The 16674-nt window shown below is 54.5% G+C and overlaps 1 protein-coding gene across 1 annotated transcript in view; it reads left to right on the top strand.

The window, feature by feature from the left end:
- Window positions 1–5645, top strand: part of SLIT1 (slit guidance ligand 1) — a 151287-nt gene extending 145642 nt beyond the window's left edge. The window contains exons 32-37 of the mRNA XM_081104895.1: window positions 552–789; window positions 1658–1788; window positions 2178–2332; window positions 3433–3721; window positions 4073–4284; window positions 5147–5645. Of these exons, the coding sequence (XP_080961021.1) occupies window positions 552–789; window positions 1658–1788; window positions 2178–2332; window positions 3433–3721; window positions 4073–4284; window positions 5147–5385 (1264 nt within the window). The 3' untranslated portion in view covers window positions 5386–5645. The remainder of the gene's footprint in view (window positions 1–551; window positions 790–1657; window positions 1789–2177; window positions 2333–3432; window positions 3722–4072; window positions 4285–5146) is intronic.
- The last annotated feature ends 11029 nt before the right edge of the window (window positions 5646–16674 follow it).

The following is a 16674-nucleotide window of genomic DNA, read 5'->3' as shown; positions in this document are numbered from 1 at the left end:
CATGAGCAATTCTTTTTTTTAAAAAAATATATTTTATTGATTTTTTACAGAGAGGAAGGGAGAGGGATAGAGAGTTAGAAACATCAATGAGAGAGAAACACCAGTCAGCTGCCTCCTGCACACCCCTCACTGGGGATGTGCCCACAACCAAGGTACATGCCCTTGACCGGAATCGAACCTGGGACCCTTCAGTCCGCAGGCCGACGCTCTATCCACTGAGCCAAACCGGTTAGGGCAACATGAGCAATTCTTAAACTTTAACGAGCACACGAGTCACCTGGCCTGGTGTGAAAGTGCAGATTCAGTAGGCTTTCCATTTCTGACACCTGCCCAGGTGACATCGCTGTTGCTGGGGCAGGGACCACACTTGTTTCTCACCACCCTTCTGGCTCCTAGTTCTCTCGGATAAAGTGTTCATTAGCAGCATTTTCTGTCGCCTTAAGGATCCAGTTTCCCACGATGTTTAGTGAGCTCCTCGCCAGAACCTGGGGGAGGAAGAGGCCTTCTTCCCTTTGCCCTGCCCTGTCTGACCTGCGTCCTTTCCCTCCCAGTGGGCAGCTCTGTGAGACCCCGCCCCGCCCAGCCGCCCCCAGGAGCCCCTGCGAGGGGGCAGAGTGCCAGAATGGGGCCCGCTGCGTGGACCAGGGCAGCCGGCCCGTGTGCCAGTGCCTCCCGGGCTTCGGCGGCCCCGAGTGTGAGAAGCTGCTCAGTGTCAACTTCGTGGACCGGGACACATACCTGCAGTTCACAGACCTGCAGAACTGGCCGCGGGCCAACATCACCCTGCAGGTGGGTGCCCAGGGCACCGGTCACAGAGGGGAGTCCGGCGGCGGGGGGCCCTGGCCTCAGGTCAGAGATTCAAGACACGCCCGGGACCGTGGGGAGGCCCCTGTGTCGGTCGGAGTCTTCGGATGTGGGTGTCAGCATCTCAGCTTGAAGTCGTTTAAGCAGAATTGGAAAGGTTATTGGCATATAAATCCAATCTCAAAGAAGAGGCAGGAGGGGGAGGTGGTCTCATGGGCGACTAGATCCAGAAAACCAAGCTTACCAGGACCCTGTCCCACCATCTCTTGTCTCAACGACTCCTCGCTTCACCTCCAATGCGCGACGGGCTTTGAGTCATGTGCCTGGAGCGCGGCCAGGTTAACTCCCAGCTTATGTCTTTAACCACAAGTTCTTGTGGTCCCTTATTTTTCCATTTTATGTCTTAAACATCTACCTCCTGAGCAGTTCCTTCCAGGTTTGGGTGGCTCTGGCTGTCAGAGAGCCTTCCTGAACGTGTCCTCTCTGGAGGGGCCCCCCTGCCCCCACCCCCAAGGCAGTTCCCCGAGGCCCACAGAGCGGCTGCCCCACAGCCCGTCTGCCTTTCTTCTCGAGCAGGTGGTCTGAAGGGCTCTTACCTGCCCCTCCTGGCACGTAGTTTCCAGGCCTCAGCTGGCCCATCTGCCCTCTGCTGCCTGGCCCTGGCCACACGGTCAGTGGCTAGGATTTAAACCCGGGGCTGCCATGTCACCTGGGCAGGCAGGGGAGGGCAGTTCTGCACACAGCATCTCTCTTCCGATGGCCACCCCCCCCCCCCCCCCCGTGCGCTCCGCCCGCCAGCCTGTGCTGCTGCTGCGGGGGATGGGGTTGGAGAGACGGTGCCCTTGCTCATCAGGTCTCCACGGCAGAGGACAACGGGATCCTGCTGTACAACGGGGACAATGACCACATCGCCGTGGAGCTGTACCAGGGCCATGTGCGTGTCAGCTACGACCCTGGCAGCTACCCCAGCTCTGCCATCTACAGGTGGGGCTTCCTCAGGCCTGTCGGCCGCTCTCAGGGGTCTCCTGGGCCGAAAGCAGGTCATTAATGAGACCACCAGAACCTGGGCTGCCCGAGAGGAGAGGGCATTTGAACCATCGAGCACAGCCCAGGCGGGTCCTTCCCCTCCCACCACCACCTCACAGGGCGCTCCTGGGTGGGAGGAGGAGACGGATTAGGTTGAAAACACCTGCCCCAAACGTCTCAGCTTTCCCCAGGGAGCAGGAGAGGCTGGGCCATAGGCCCCCAGTCCGTCTCCCCTGAGAGATGTGGTCCCTTGGGAAGCAGCTGCTGGACCCGTGGCAGCATGTCCAGGAAGGGATGGGCCCAACTGAAGCTCATCCTCTGGGGTGGGGGCACCCATCTTCTTCCAGTGCCGAGACGATCAACGACGGGCAGTTCCACACGGTGGAGCTGGTCACCTTCGACCAGATGGTGAATCTCTCCATCGATGGCGGCAGTCCCATGACCATGGACAACTTCGGCAAGCACTACACACTGAACAGCGAGGCTCCCCTCTACGTGGGAGGTGAGGACCTGCCCCGCCCCAGGCCTCTCCTTCAGGGGGTGGTGATAGCCTTTCCAGGTGGGGTCCTCCTACTCTCTGGCCAGGGGCGGGGCCCAGGGCACAGGACTGTGGGGACCATTGCAGGTGGTGGGGGAGGGTCTAGTGACCGGCCAAGCTGCAGGTGGATTGTGTTCCCTTGCCAGGAGCCAGGCTGCTGTCCCCCAGCCCACACTAACGAGGGAGGGGAAGTGCCTGAGTGGGGACGGGGACCTGACCCAGGCGGGGGAGGGAAGGGAAGGGGCGTGCTGGAATTCCCCCGGCTGTGCTCTACACCTTGGGCATCTTTCTTCTTGGCTTTGGGCCAGAAGGGGCTTGTTCAATGTTCAGGGTCCATCCCCAGTCTTGGGCCCTCAGAGGCCCAGAGCTGCTGCCGGAGGCCCAGGCCCAGGACCCCGCATGAGCTGGGGATTGCCCAGCTGGCCTTCCAGGCTTTGCAGCTAACTGGCCCTGCCCACCACCTGCGGACATTTCCAGGTCCAGAGAGCAGGCTCCCGGAGGCAGTGGGGTCGTCTCAGCGCTGTGCAGGGCCTGGCCTAGAGAGTGGGCAGGTGGGAGGGATGAGAACCTGGGTTTACTAGTTGTGCAACTTTGGGCAAGTCACCGAGCACTGAGCATCCAGTGGGGTTTAGCAGCTCCTACCTCGGAGGGTTGCTGTGAGTAGTGACCACAAAAGCAGGTGACAAAGTACCATACACCCGAGTTCCAGGTCCCAGTCCTTTGCTGCCTTTGGGGCCTCTGGGAGGTAAGGACAGGTGTCCCAGAGGGAAGGAAGGAACCCTGGGCGAGCGCAGCCAGACTGAGGCGCCCGGGCCTCACTGGTCAGCTGGCTGCGGCCAGGCTAGCACCCAGCCCTGGCCACGGGAAGGCAGCTTTTCCTTTTCTTTTGGGGAAGGAGTCTGCACCCTCCACGGTGGCAGAGGACCTTGGTCCAGGGTTGCAGAGACAGGACAGAGGCCACGGACAAGAGGGAACACGGTGCAGGTGCCCACAGACCTCAGAGGGAGGTGCCGGGCACCGCCCGAGCCTGGCCAGCTCAGTCTGCCCCCTCCCCACCACCCCAGGGATGCCGGTGGACGTGAACTCGGCCGCCTTCCGCCTGTGGCAGATCCTCAACGGCACCAGCTTCCACGGGTGCATCCGAAACCTGTACATCAACAACGAGCTGCAGGACTTCACCAAGACACGGATGAAGCCGGGCGTGGTGCCGGGCTGTGAGCCCTGCCGGAAGCTCTTCTGCCTGCACGGCATCTGCCAGCCCAACGCCACCCCCGGGCCTGTGTGCCATTGCGAGGCCGGCTGGGGGGGCCTGCACTGCGACCAGCCAGCTGACGGCCCCTGTCACGGCCACAAGTGAGCCGCGCTGGGCTCAGGGAGCCCTCCCCCCTTGCCCACCTGCAGGCTCCCTTCCCTTCCTTGCAAGTTCCCATTCCCTGTGGCGAGGAAAGAGAATGGCTTTCACGCCCAAGATCAGAACACGGTGACCTAGCAGGGTTTCATTACATTTTCCTGGGTTTCTATTTTTATGAACAGGAAAGGTCTGTAGGGACAAGCACAGACTCACATTTTGCTTCTTCGGGAAGCAAATGTCTCCATCTTGGGACCAGGCTAACATCCGTGATGCCGAGGCTGGGGGTGGGGCGCCCTGGGTGGGCCTTGCCTGGGCTCTGCCTGTCTTCAGAGTGTTTTTCTCTGTCCCAACAGGTGTGTCCACGGGAAGTGCGTGCCCCTCGATGCCCTTTCCTACAGCTGCCAGTGCCAAGAGGGGTACTCGGGGGCCCTGTGCAACCAGGCCGGGGCCCCCGCAGAGCCGTGTGGGGGCCTGCAGTGCCTGCACGGCCACTGCCAGGCCTCGGCCACCAAGGGGGCGCACTGTGTGTGTGACCCTGGCTTTTCAGGCGAGCTCTGTGAGCAAGGTCAGGGGCCCCCCTCCTGATGTGCCCTCTCCAGGGTCCCTCCCCACGACTGGCTTTAGCAACTTGGTTTTTTCTTCCTCTCAACCTCAGCAACCCCTCTGTGCCCCTGCCCCTTCCTGCACCTTAGGCTGCTATGGGGCTTTAGTAACCCTCCCCCCGCACCCTGCTCTCTGGGCTCCAAGTCCCCCTCACACAGGGCCCCCATCTCTCCCTGGCCCAGCTTTTCCTGCAGCCCCGGATCTGGGGTGAGTGTCCCTCTGGCTGGGATTTCTCCTTACAGACGAGATCGTGATAACAGCTCCTGCCCAGATCTCTGCATCGTGGCCCCATCACCTTGGGCCCCGGGAGCAGCAGAAGTCTGCGGGTTGGGGACTCCTTCCCAGGCCTGGTCTGCGTGACTAAGATGCTTCTGCTGGAATGGAGAGCGCTTGCGGGGAGAGGGGGTGTCTTGAGGACTCAGGCACTTTAGGGTCCCGAGGCCACACCCTCCCAGCACAAATTCCTCCTCCAACATGATTGCCTCCCAGGCCTCCAGCTTCTTGCACTCCTGCAGCCGCGGGGAGCACCCCCCCCCCCCCACCCCAGCCTGGCAGCGGCATCTGTGCTGGAGGCCTGGGCAGCTAGAAAGTCCCTCCTTCCCACTGACCTCATGGTGGCCCGGGAGGAAGCTGTGCATGTGCATGGTGGGCAGGGAGGGTGCTGGGGCCAAGGTGGGCTCTAAGAGCTAGAGGACCGTCCTCGGACGCTGCCCTCCGCCTCCCCCGCTCCCCTCGCTCCTCCTCTTCCTCCTCCTGCCTCCCAGGGGGCAGAACTGGCTCAGAGTTGTGCCCTGAGGCTTTCTCTTGGTATCTGTCCCATCCAGAGTCCGAGTGCCGGGGGGACCCTGTCCGGGACTTTCACCAGGTCCAGAGGGGCTATGCCATCTGCCAGACCACGCGCCCGCTGTCGTGGGTGGAGTGCCGGGGCTCCTGCCCGGGCCGGGGCTGCTGCCAGGGCCTGCGGCTGAAGCGGAGGAAGTTCACCTTCGAGTGCAGCGACGGGACCTCCTTCGCTGAGGAGGTGGAGAAGCCCACCAAGTGTGGCTGTGCCCTCTGCGCATAGCGCCCAGTGCCCACGGGGAGGGGGCTGGCGAGAAGCCGGGCCACCAGGAGACCTGGGCTGGGGTCGGGCCATCGCCAGGCGGCTCCTGGATGGCTGGACCCTCTTGGGCAGGCTGAGGCCCAACTCTCAGGGGCCAGGCAGCTTTTCTCAAGCCGAACTCGAGCAGCTGGGGGCCGAGCGGGTGGGCGAGGCCTGGCTGCAGACCGCCCTCCCGGAAGTGCCTTGCACAAAGAGGCGCTTAATAAATACTGTTGAATGAATATGTGCGTGAGGTCAGGCCAAGAAGTGCAGAATGGTGACACTCCCTCCTTGCCTGCGACCTGGCTCTGAAGAAGGGACTGCCCCTTCCCAACCCAGCCTGTCCCTCATGTCCCCAGAACCCCTTGCCCCCTGCAGAGAACCCTGAAGGACTCCCAGCCTGGCTCTGCTGCTTGTGGGCGGGCAGGAGGCCAGGCTGCGGAGGGGAGGGGAAGGGCCCCTCCTGCTGGCCAGGAAGGGACTGACCCTTGCCCCTGGGCTGGTTGGCAGGCAGAGCACCTCAGGAACCAGGCCTGGGGTGGAAGCCGGTCTTAGGATCAGACCTCTGAATCCTAAAGTTATGGGATGATCACTGTAGCTTCGAGGACGGTACTCATGTGGAAGAAACGGTCACTGGAACTTCTTGGGGTGGGGGACCCCACCAGAAAGGACAGAGCGTTCTTGGGTTCAGCAGAATAGACACTGCCACCCACCTTCAGACACCAGCCACCAAAGGGGCCCTGGTCCTGGGCTTCCCCGGCCATCAGCCTGCTGCTGGCGAGCCACTCTGGGGGGGAAGGGGGGGGTGCGGGCAGGGTGTAGGGGCTTGGGCGAGGCTGCTTGGCCAGGGAGGGTCTCCCCCTGAGGAGACGGGGCCCAGAGCCCCTCACGCTGCAGGCCAGGTGGGAACAGCGGCCCAGGCATCAGGAACTGCTGGCTGTCGCTCTGGCAGATTTCTCCCCCGTGGGCCTGTCTCCTCCGCTCTCAGATGGAGAGGTAGGAGGGACGACTCAAGCAGCGGAGGCCCTCCCACTGTGGCTCCAGGAGGGAGGCCCCAGGAGGTAGAAGATCCATTTTCATCAATTACATCGAGTATTTGTGTGCCTGACCGGGGCTGGGTTCTGCCCTCGTGGACACCTGCCGACTGATCGCCGCGCATCACAGCGGTGACCAGGGTGCCAGGGAGAGAGGGAGCCCAGCGAGGGTGCCAACCGCAGACACAGCCGGGCGGAGCTGCTCGCCAGAGGCTTCCGCAAGGAAGGACTCGTCTTCGCAGTCACTGAAGAGGGGACTGACTGCGGATGCTTCTCTTCCCCGCAGAACGACAGCGTAGAGATGATCTTTGAGCCTAAATAGGCAGTTGGCTGGAAGGAAGACAGGCCACTCTCTGGTCCAGAGGTCTCCCCAGGACAGTGTACCCCTGGGGAATCCGGTGGGCAAGGGGGGCACACCCTTTTCCTGGCTCCTTCCATCTGCAGACAGAAGGCAGGGGTGGGGCAGTGTGGGCAGAGTTGGGGTGGCGTGTGCCTGTGTCTGCCACCATGGTAGCTGGAGGGGGGAGTGGGGGGGATGAGGGCTTTGCTGCTGAGAAGAGGGCAGGAGCCTCCTGTGACGTGGGAGCCTGGCATGGACAGGATCTGGCCAGCCGGCGAGTTTGAGTCTGGGGACCCCTGTAATGGGCAGAGGACCCTCCCAAGTGGGGAGGAGCCAGCCTGGCTGGGTCTGCGCCTCACCCGGCCTGGGCTCTCTTTTCCTGTAGCTCCGAGCAAGGCCACCGTGCCCTGCCCGCTGTGGACAGCAGCGTGGGCCTCGCTGCAGAGCAACCCTCTTACCTGGAGTTTCTGGGCGGCCACTGGGGGAATCTGGAGAAGAGCCAGCACCAGGCTGGGCGGCAGGAAAGTGCCAGTGCAGCTAGTTTGTTCCTTCCAGGGAACAGAGGTGTTCCCCCACCCCCGGCCCTGAGAAGCGGCCCTTCCCCTGCCACTGCCATTCCTTCCTGCCTTGGAGAAGCAGCTTCCTTGGCTCGAGGGGCCCTGACTGCAGGGGCCTCTCTACTTTGCAGAAAGTAGACAGGACTCCTGTAGACAGGTGATGGCGACCACCCTGCAGGCCCAGCGCCGTGGGGTGGGGAGGGCAGAGGGTGAGCTTGCTGCTGGCCCCACTGGCCCTCCTCAATGCCCAGCCCAGCCCAGCCCCACACTCACCCTTGGTGGAGCTGGAAGATTGGGAGCCACCACAAGGGTGAGGCAGCCAGGAGCTAAGAGAGCCGTGCACCCCACCCTAGGACCAAGTTTCCTCAGCTTAGCCACCCACCTGGGAAGGCCCTGGGTCGCCACGCATCTTGCCTGCTACCATCGAGTCCCAGGCGGCTACCCCGAAATCAGCTGTCTGAGAGGTCATCTCCACACCTCCCCTTTGGTGAAGACCTTCAGTTCACATCGACGTCGCCATTGTGTTTCCACTCAACACGCGCTGAAGAGACGCAGCAGGGGAGCCCCGAGCCGCCCAGAGCCGCCCCGAGCCTGAGGTGGAGAAGGCCGGACTCGTCTCTCTTTGCCTGCTGTTAGCCTAACCACGAAAGTATCTCTTTATACAGAATACTTAACAGATTCTAATATATATTTGTATTTCATTTTGTTATAGTATTTTTATATGTTAAAGTCAACATCCAGTGTCTCGTTTGATTTGCAGATGTCTGTGGCTGTGACGTTCGGTTTGGGGGTTTCCGTAGGCTCGTGTGGGTCGCTCTTCTAGAGAGAAAGTTTAGAGCAGGCCCGCGAGGGAGCCACGCCTGCCTTTGCCTAGAAGTGCTGTCTTAGAACATGTTGGATATTGTCTGTTGTCTTCCACGTGAACATGACATTGATTCACTCAGGTTCTGTCTGGCTGATCTCTTCTTCCCACTGAGCCCGGGCTGTCCACAGGCGCCCTCCTGGGTTCAAGGGCTTCTGGGTGCCCCCACGCCAGCCACAGGCCACGAGGGCTCCCAGGTGCAGCGCATGTACAACAGCTGCCCTCAGAGCTCTCTGGTTTTCCCGAGGTGGCAGAGGTCTGTCCCTCCTGCAGGGGTGGGGGTGGGGGCGAGGAGGGGGCCTGGGAGACGGCTGGGTCATAGCTCCCGGGGCGTCAGTGTGACGGCAAGCCTGGCACTGTGCGCGCGCACACACACACACACACACACACACACACACACACACACAGATCCGGGAGGCTGCTCATCTTGTTCCCCTTCGAGGGTCTGTGACACACCCAGGTGTTGTAAGTTTGTGGACAGAGGCACACCCATGTTTAACCTGGCAACCGATTGGAGAGCAGTGTGGCTTCTCAGGCTGTCGTGTGAGGTTAACCTGCCTGTTGCCAAGACAGCAGTTCGTAGGGATCAGTGGGGAAAGGACGCAAACATAATGCTACAATGATTCTGCGACGGTTTCCAACTACATACCAAATTGCACACCGGAGTTTTGTAAGATGGCATCCGAGGGAGGACAGGCCTGGCAACCAGGTGGGGCCAGGCCCCTGGCACTGAGGGGACACAGCTGGCCCTCCTCTGAGGCCAGGACATAGACTCACTTCCCACCAGGAGGCCGGGTGGTGGCGCTGGTCACAGGGCTGCACCTGAATAGCAGTCACCTTGAACGTGGGCAGTGACAGTAACTGCGGTGCCTCTAACACATTAGGGATTTGGGAGGAAATGTGAGGAACCAGGCAGGTCCAAGAGGGAAAATGGGTTAAAACAGGTTTATGAGCTCAAGTGTCTGGAGTGGGCAGCCCGGTACCCATCAGTCAAGCGGGCACACGCCCTCTGGGCTGTCACTTGCGTGGCCACTTCCGAGGAAGCAGCAGGTACAGACCGTTTCCTGCAGAAGGAAAGGGACGAGTGGTAGCTGACAGTGGGGGGCGGTGACCTCAAGGGCATGTTTCCCAACCGACTGGTTCCAGGTGGTTCTGACCAGGCACTAATTTTTCAGGTCTTCCTGACCTTTTTTTAAAGAGAAGCCAAAAATCAATTTTTATGTGAACACTCGTTTCACAAGCTTAAGAAAATCAACCACCAAAAAACAATGGGCTAAAAATAAGACACATTTGTGGGCACCAGTGTGCAACCTTGGAGTTCAAGGAAAATAAGAGGCAAGTTTCAGAGTTAGAAGGACAGCCCCTGCCTGGCCAGTGTTGCTCAGTGGTTGAGCGTCGACCCATGAACCAGGAGGTCACGGTTCGATTCCTGGTCAGGGCACATGCCCTGGTTGTGGGCTCGATCCCCAGCAAGAGGCAGCCGATCAACGATTCTCTCTCATCATTGATGTTTCTCTATCCCTCTCCCTTCCTCTCTCTGAAATAAATAAAACCTTTTTTCTTTTTTTAAATTTAAAGGGACATCCCCGTCCCAGGGAACGCACACTGCAGGGCTTGGTGGGGGTGGAGGCAGCTGACAAGTTCTCCGATGTGGTGATTATGTATCTCTATTATCCCTACACCCCAAGCCAGTGTGCACCTCTTGGTCACATTCAAGCTTTTCTACCACAGGAGGGTCCTGGAGGAAAGGAGGTCTATTTTAACAATGAAAAGTTCTCATCTGGAACAAGATAATTCTCCAAATGTAAACTGAGAAGGGGTTGGCACAGCTGCCAGCATATTTCCACTGGGTGTGGTTGGGCATGCCCATGGCCACGGTCAGATGAACTGGTCAGTGAAACCATGGCTGATTTCACAGGAACCCCTGGCCCACTGGATCCTCAGCCAGGTCCATCTCAAGGAGACTTGAAAGAATATAATGAAACAGGTCGTGAGGCAAGTAAATGGAAAGGTTTCCTGCCATCTTTCCAGCACACCCCAACACAGGCTACAGAGACTGTGGCAGCCCCCGCTGGTGGCTGTGTGTATCACCCCCTTATTGCAAGCTGCTTACCTGAGGTCAGGAGCCTGCGGAAGCCCAGTGCCCCCTGCCTCTCAGGATGCAGCACCTTGATCGGCTGCCTCCTGCGCAGCACCTACTGGGGATGGAGCCCACAACCCAGGCATGTATCCTGGCTGGGAAGTGAAACTCCTGGTTCATGGGTCAACGCTCAACCACTGAGCCACACCAGCCAGCAGGGGATGTCCTTTTAACTCTGGCACCTTCCCAACGCCACCACGGGAATTCCCAAGGACCCTCCCACCGTGTTTTCTTTTGCCTGAAGTCAGGCATGACTCACAATGACCACAGATCCAGCCACCAATGTCCCTTTAAGCCCAATATGACATGGTCGAAGCAGAAGTATTGCTTTTTGGTTCCTTTTGGCCACTCATCAGCTTTGCTTATGCATCGGTACCTCTTCAGTGACTACACAAACACGCTTTAATATCAAAGAAGTTTAATACGCTGCAATAAAATAGGCGCCTAGAAAAAGCTCATGGGATAGATGTCCAGGTTAGAGTAATCCCTCCCACACATCCTCTAGCTCCACACCCCACCCCTCAAACCAAACAAGAAAATCTGAAACAACCAAGGAAATCCTTCCAAGCTTGGGTTTCAGTGAGGACCCTTCACCAATAACAAGAACACAGTTTCCTACGTGGCCTAATAGGAAAGCAAAACACAGAAGCACACAAAGTCCACAAGATTTCAATATTTAGGAGACTTGGTACATATTCAAAGTTAAAATAACTCCAACTTTTATAGCTATACATATTGTTTTAAAGCAACTTAATATATTTTAAAATTTCATATATACACTCTCAAAGGTTCTTCAGGTGAGGTATGTAAACATTGTCTAATGAAAAATTTTCAATGTTTCAAACCAACAAATTCACAGCATACATTGAATTTTCATCCATAAACAACACAGTATTTCCCTACACTCTCTAACATAGTGGACATCCAGGCCCAAGAGATACACGCTGGCCCTCTGATAACCCTTTGCAGAATTTCTCATCTCAGGAGCCCACGCTCGGGACTGGGAAGGGGCAGGGGCCCTCGGAGACTCTCTCCCTGGGCATCTGGATCACTGGCTAAGACTCACAAGACGGCAAAAAGGAGCACATCTGAACAACTACAAGATTGACCTTGGCAATGACAACACGGGGAGGAACCAGAAAGACCTTTAAAGGAACGGTAGAGATTCATCTTAGAACTCCCTGGATCCACAGCCGGATCGGCAGCCCTCGCCCGAGATTCATCTGAAGGGCCCTGAAGAGAATAAACCACCACGGCACCTGAGCTTCAGTTACATTGCGTGGGCCTCCGGCCCCTCGAAGGCATGAACTCTGGCCTGAAGTAGGACCCTGGGCTGTGCTTTTCATACAGGTTGGGTTGCATTTCTTAATATCGTGATGCATATGGGAGAATAATGCCATGAGTTTATCAAGACCACTAACGCCTGCACACAGGCACGGGCCAATGACCTTGGAGGAGCTCCATTTTGAAAACTACGTGTTCCCTGAGGGTAAACAGCAGGCTTCTATTGAGATTAAGTGAGGCTAGAAAGGGAATTATTTATTACAAAGCAATAAGACTTGGGGCACCTCAGGCCAGAATTCTATTGTACTCTCACGTCATCTACAACGCCCCCGCCCCGCCCTCCCACCACATGAAGTAGTCACCTTCCCAATGATACAACGTAGGTCAGTTTCTTTCCTCTTGCTTGCTGTTTGGCTCAGCAATGGAAAGTTTTATCCTAATGCACCCACTTCAAATCTAAAAAACACTAGTGAAAAATTCCAAACACCATCATAAATACAAAAGAGAAGACATATTCCAAAAGCCTACAAAACTACATTATTCTATTCATGGTTATTTGGGTGTGGGGTATTTTTTGTAAAAGTTTAGGACGGTCACTAGGAGAGGCTGCTGAACAGCTTCGACACCTGTGGAACTGGGCACGCCGGGAGACCCGGAGGAGCGGCTGCCCTCTGCACTCACCAAAAAGGTTGAACCCCAGAGAGAAGGGGGCTCTAGACATTTCAAACCCAGGCACGGGGGAGGGTTCCAGAAACTGGGCCAGCTTCTCAACGTAGGTCAGATATAGTTAAAGGACTTCAAATCGGCCATTTAAATTTCTAATGTAAATGGTTCTTACTTTTACTCTATCGCCAAATGAGCTTTGCCTCAACTAGATGCTGGAAACCCTTACAAATTCATGGAAAATGGACACTTTTTCCATCTCTATGCCCAATTTTTGATGTCTGGTGCTGGCAGATTTCTCACCCATTCCTGGAGTTCTGTGACTGGAAGGAGTGTGCAGACACACAGAAGCAAATATTCAAGTACAGCAACCTCTCAGGCCAAGGCAAGAGGTCTTAGCAAGAGCTGTTCTACCCCCACCCTATCCTCTGAGACAAGGCCCACACGGAGCCGGAATAAATGTTATTACCTAGGATCTTATTGCTTAGAGGCAACACATCAGAAAGAACACCTGGAAATCTGCTCTGCAGATCTGGGACTGACCACTGACCAGTTTATCACACACACACACATATATAATACATAACATAACCAGATGAGAAAAGGGGGCGGTTAAAGCTTGGATTTGATGTAACATTACAGATCAAATGCCCCAAACAGCTCTCAACCTGCTGGTTTTTTGTTCTTTCTCCATGTGTGAATTGTGTTATGAAAGGAAGTCCACTGCTCAAAATATATTCTTCTACAATACTACATGCAAACCGACATCACTCCAAACATGAATCTGTATACAGCACACATAATAAATATTTTTAAAAAACTATTTACAACATCACTTCCTGTGAACATTGAAATGCAAGCAAAATTTCTTTCTTCCTGCAAAAGATAAAAAAAGTTTTGACTGTCTAGTTCAGTACTAAATTCCCTGGCACCTAGTTACCCATTCACATTTCATCTTAAAATCAGATTTGCTTACAAATAGTATCATAGAAAAAACAAACATTCTCCAGCATTACTGTTCAAGTGTCCTCCTCATTTGTTTGGAAAAGACAAAGGGAAGCCATAAGATAGGATTCAAATGGATGACAAAATCCCCTGTGGTCCAGTCCCAAACTGCCGTCCTCAATCCAACAGAATGAGACTCATGACTCAGCAGAAGTGCCCAGGAATGGGGCACAGGGGAGAGGAAATGACCAGAAAGCATCGGTTCCGTCATGTCTAGGGGTGCTCTGAATTGCAGACCAGGACTCCTGAGAAGTAAAGTTGCACACATCTTAGAACAGATGGTTTTGTCCTGTAGCCACAGGTGGGGCGGGCCCACATCACAGATGCTTGCTGAGATGGGGAGGGGGAGAGAAGAGAGAGGGGGGGAGAAAAGGGGGAAAGCCAAGTTGCTCATGAGTACTGTCAAGGTGTGAAAGAAAACATGCTTATCCCCCATGGTTCAGGGGGCGGGAACAGGTGTCTTTCACAAACACGAGAAAGACTGAAATACAGCTTAATGCTTTCTTTAGGCAACAAGTGGTTTCTCCATATCCCACAGGTATGGGTTTGGATTTCCTTGGGGTTACAACTAAGGCTCATTTCCCTGCACAGGCTGCTAAAGTGAACGTACCAACCATGTATGCAAAAAGCGGGCTGCTTGAGGCTAGCCCTGATGCCACACCCGGGGCAGCCATACCGATGGTGGGAGACCCACTTTGTTCTGGGATAGAGTGACAGTGGGGGATGCATGCAGGGTTCCCAACCCATGTCCCATCTGCCCCAAAACAGGGAGGGTTCCGACCTTTCTGGCTTCACTGTGTTGTGTGGGGGTTCAATGGCTGAGCACGGTAGTAGCTGGGGAGGACGGGTGGCTAGAAAGAACACTTTTTTGGAAAGCCCTTTTGACAGTTAAATTTTTTTGCTAAAATAAATACTTTCTATAGAAACATTTGAACAGGAAAATATCACTACTTACACAGTGAAATAAATTCCACAGTGGTGTGTATAAATAGGCGCTATAGATGCATTTGAAACACTACCACAGTCTCCTAGATCTAGTATGAAGAATGCAGAAACCACTGGTGAAACTAATAACCTTAAGCTATAGTGGCTCTAAAACTAATCTCGACCTGTGGTATACATATTCAAAATTATGCAAATCTTGTCTGTTTAGCATCTCTTCCACAAACTAGCTCCCAACCACTACAGCTTTAGCTACAAGAGGTGTAGATGATAGAAAACAATGGGGTGAAGAAGTTGACAATTTTAGTAGCATCTGGGCCCCAATGGCTAAATATTAAAAGAAAAATAAAGTTATGAGAGAGAAAAATGCTCCTGATATGACCTCTAAATGCTCAGTGAAGTGCCCAGAAGTGGGAGACTTCCTGGAGAAGCCGCCTCCTGAAAGGGCCTGGTGGCAGAAGCAGGAGAGGGAAGAGACGAAGGTGCCACAGGCGGCTCCTCATGATGAGGTGAGTCAGGCCTGGCTGGGTGGCTTCTCTGGCCCAGAGAGCCCTGAACTTCCGCCTAAAGCTGCTGACATGCTGGTATTTTTAAGAGCTGGGGATGGGTGGTCTGGGTGCAAGGTTCCAAGCAGCAAAGGCCATGCATTTATGTCCACAATGACCCATCTCGGGGAGCGAGAAACGTGCAAGTGTACTGCACAGGAAGAGGGCTCCACGGGGTAGAATGGACTCGCCCTGTGCTTGCCGGGGAGGCACCATCCTCGCTTTAGGTTCACTGGGAACCCCCTCTGTGTTGAGCCCTGCCACAGAGGAACGTTTCTCCAGAGTCCAGCTTGCCCGACTCACACATGACAAAGACCGGGTGCTTTCAGTTTAAGATTTCATACTTCAACTACGCATCCTTGTAGATAAGGCTGTATGTCCACAATTCCACAAATAGTCAATCAACAAAAGAGGGGGTGTTTCTTGTTCTTTAAAAAAATTTTTTTAATTGATTTTAGAGAGAAGGGAGAGGGAGAAAGAGAAACACCAATGTGAGAGTGGAACAGATCGGCTGCATCCTACACACCCCCTAGTGGGGTTGAAGCCCGCAATCCAGGAATGTGCCCTGACCGGAAATCGAACGGGCAACCTTTTGGTGCACGGGATGATGCCCAGCCTACTGCACCACATGGGCCAGGGCTTCTTGTTCTTTAACACACAAGCATTACTCGGGGATAATGTGAAACAGCAGCCATGTGCTAAGATGAACTCACAAGATACCCTGAAATCCAAAAGGAAAGAGATGTTGCAATGCTGGACTATATGAAAAAAATAAGCGTGTACCTAACAGGCCACACAATTTGATCTTGAGCGACATATTGCAAAGGTCATAAAACCTTTTCTGTAAAGGGTCAGGTAGTAAATATTTTATATTTAGGCTGTCGGGGTCCATATGGTCTCTATTATTTATATATATAAATAATATGTAAGACCATGTAGAAGTCTTTAATATGTATTGTGTGTGTGTGTGTGTGTACATATATATATATGTATTTGTTGTTTTTTGGTTAATCCTCACCTAAGGATATTTTTCCATTGATATTTTTTAGAGAGAGTGGAAGAGAGAGGGAAAGACTGAGGGATATATCGGTGTGAGAGAAACACATTGATTGGTTGCCTCCTGAATGCGCCCCAACCAGGGCCCAGGCCGGGGAGGAGCCTGCAACCAAAGTATGTGCCCTTGCCTGGAACCAACCCCGGGACCCTTTGGTCTGCAGGCCAATGCTCTATCCACTGAGCCAAACCAGCTAGGGCATTAATATATTTTTTAAATAACCATTTTAAAAAAAGCAAAATGCACTCTTCCAATCTCTGGCATATTATACAACCATGAGTGTGCAGTTGTTTCTTTTAATGGGAAGCCCACACTTCACACAGCTCACCTACTGAGTTCCTTGTGTTAAATGGAATGGTCCCCGAAAGGCAAGAGGGCCTGCGTGTCATTGTGCTCAGCAGACGAACAGAACTGAAGGATGGAGCAACGGATGGCTCTGAAATTCAGAGCGTCAACCACTAGCACTGAGAAAAGGAAGATCAGACAGAGGGATGGTAATGGACCAGACCAACTTCAGCTCAATTCCAAGGACAAAAGCATGAGCAAGGATACCCTCTGCCAAGTGCCCACGGTGGTTCCCAGTCCCCAGCACAGCCTGACAAAGCTCTGAGCCTGAAGTAGCATCAGAGCTCTGGTTTTCGACCTGAATATGACTTATTATTAAAGAAGTCAGACTATCAAAGTTTTCCAATCCATCTACTGTAGAACAGAGTAGTATGTTTTGATGTTTCAAGGGAAGAATTATATATACATTTTTAAATATATTTTTATTGATTTCAGAGAGGGAGGGAGAGGAGAGATAGAAACATCAGTGATGAGAAAGAATCATTAATCAGCTGCCTCTC

Source organism: Myotis nattereri, assembly GCF_964212035.1.
Source record: "Myotis nattereri genome assembly, chromosome: 13".
Lineage (NCBI taxonomy): Eukaryota > Metazoa > Chordata > Mammalia > Chiroptera > Vespertilionidae > Myotis > Myotis nattereri.
Note: the sequence above shows the minus strand (reverse complement) of the source record. Positions and strands in the feature narration are given on the sequence as shown.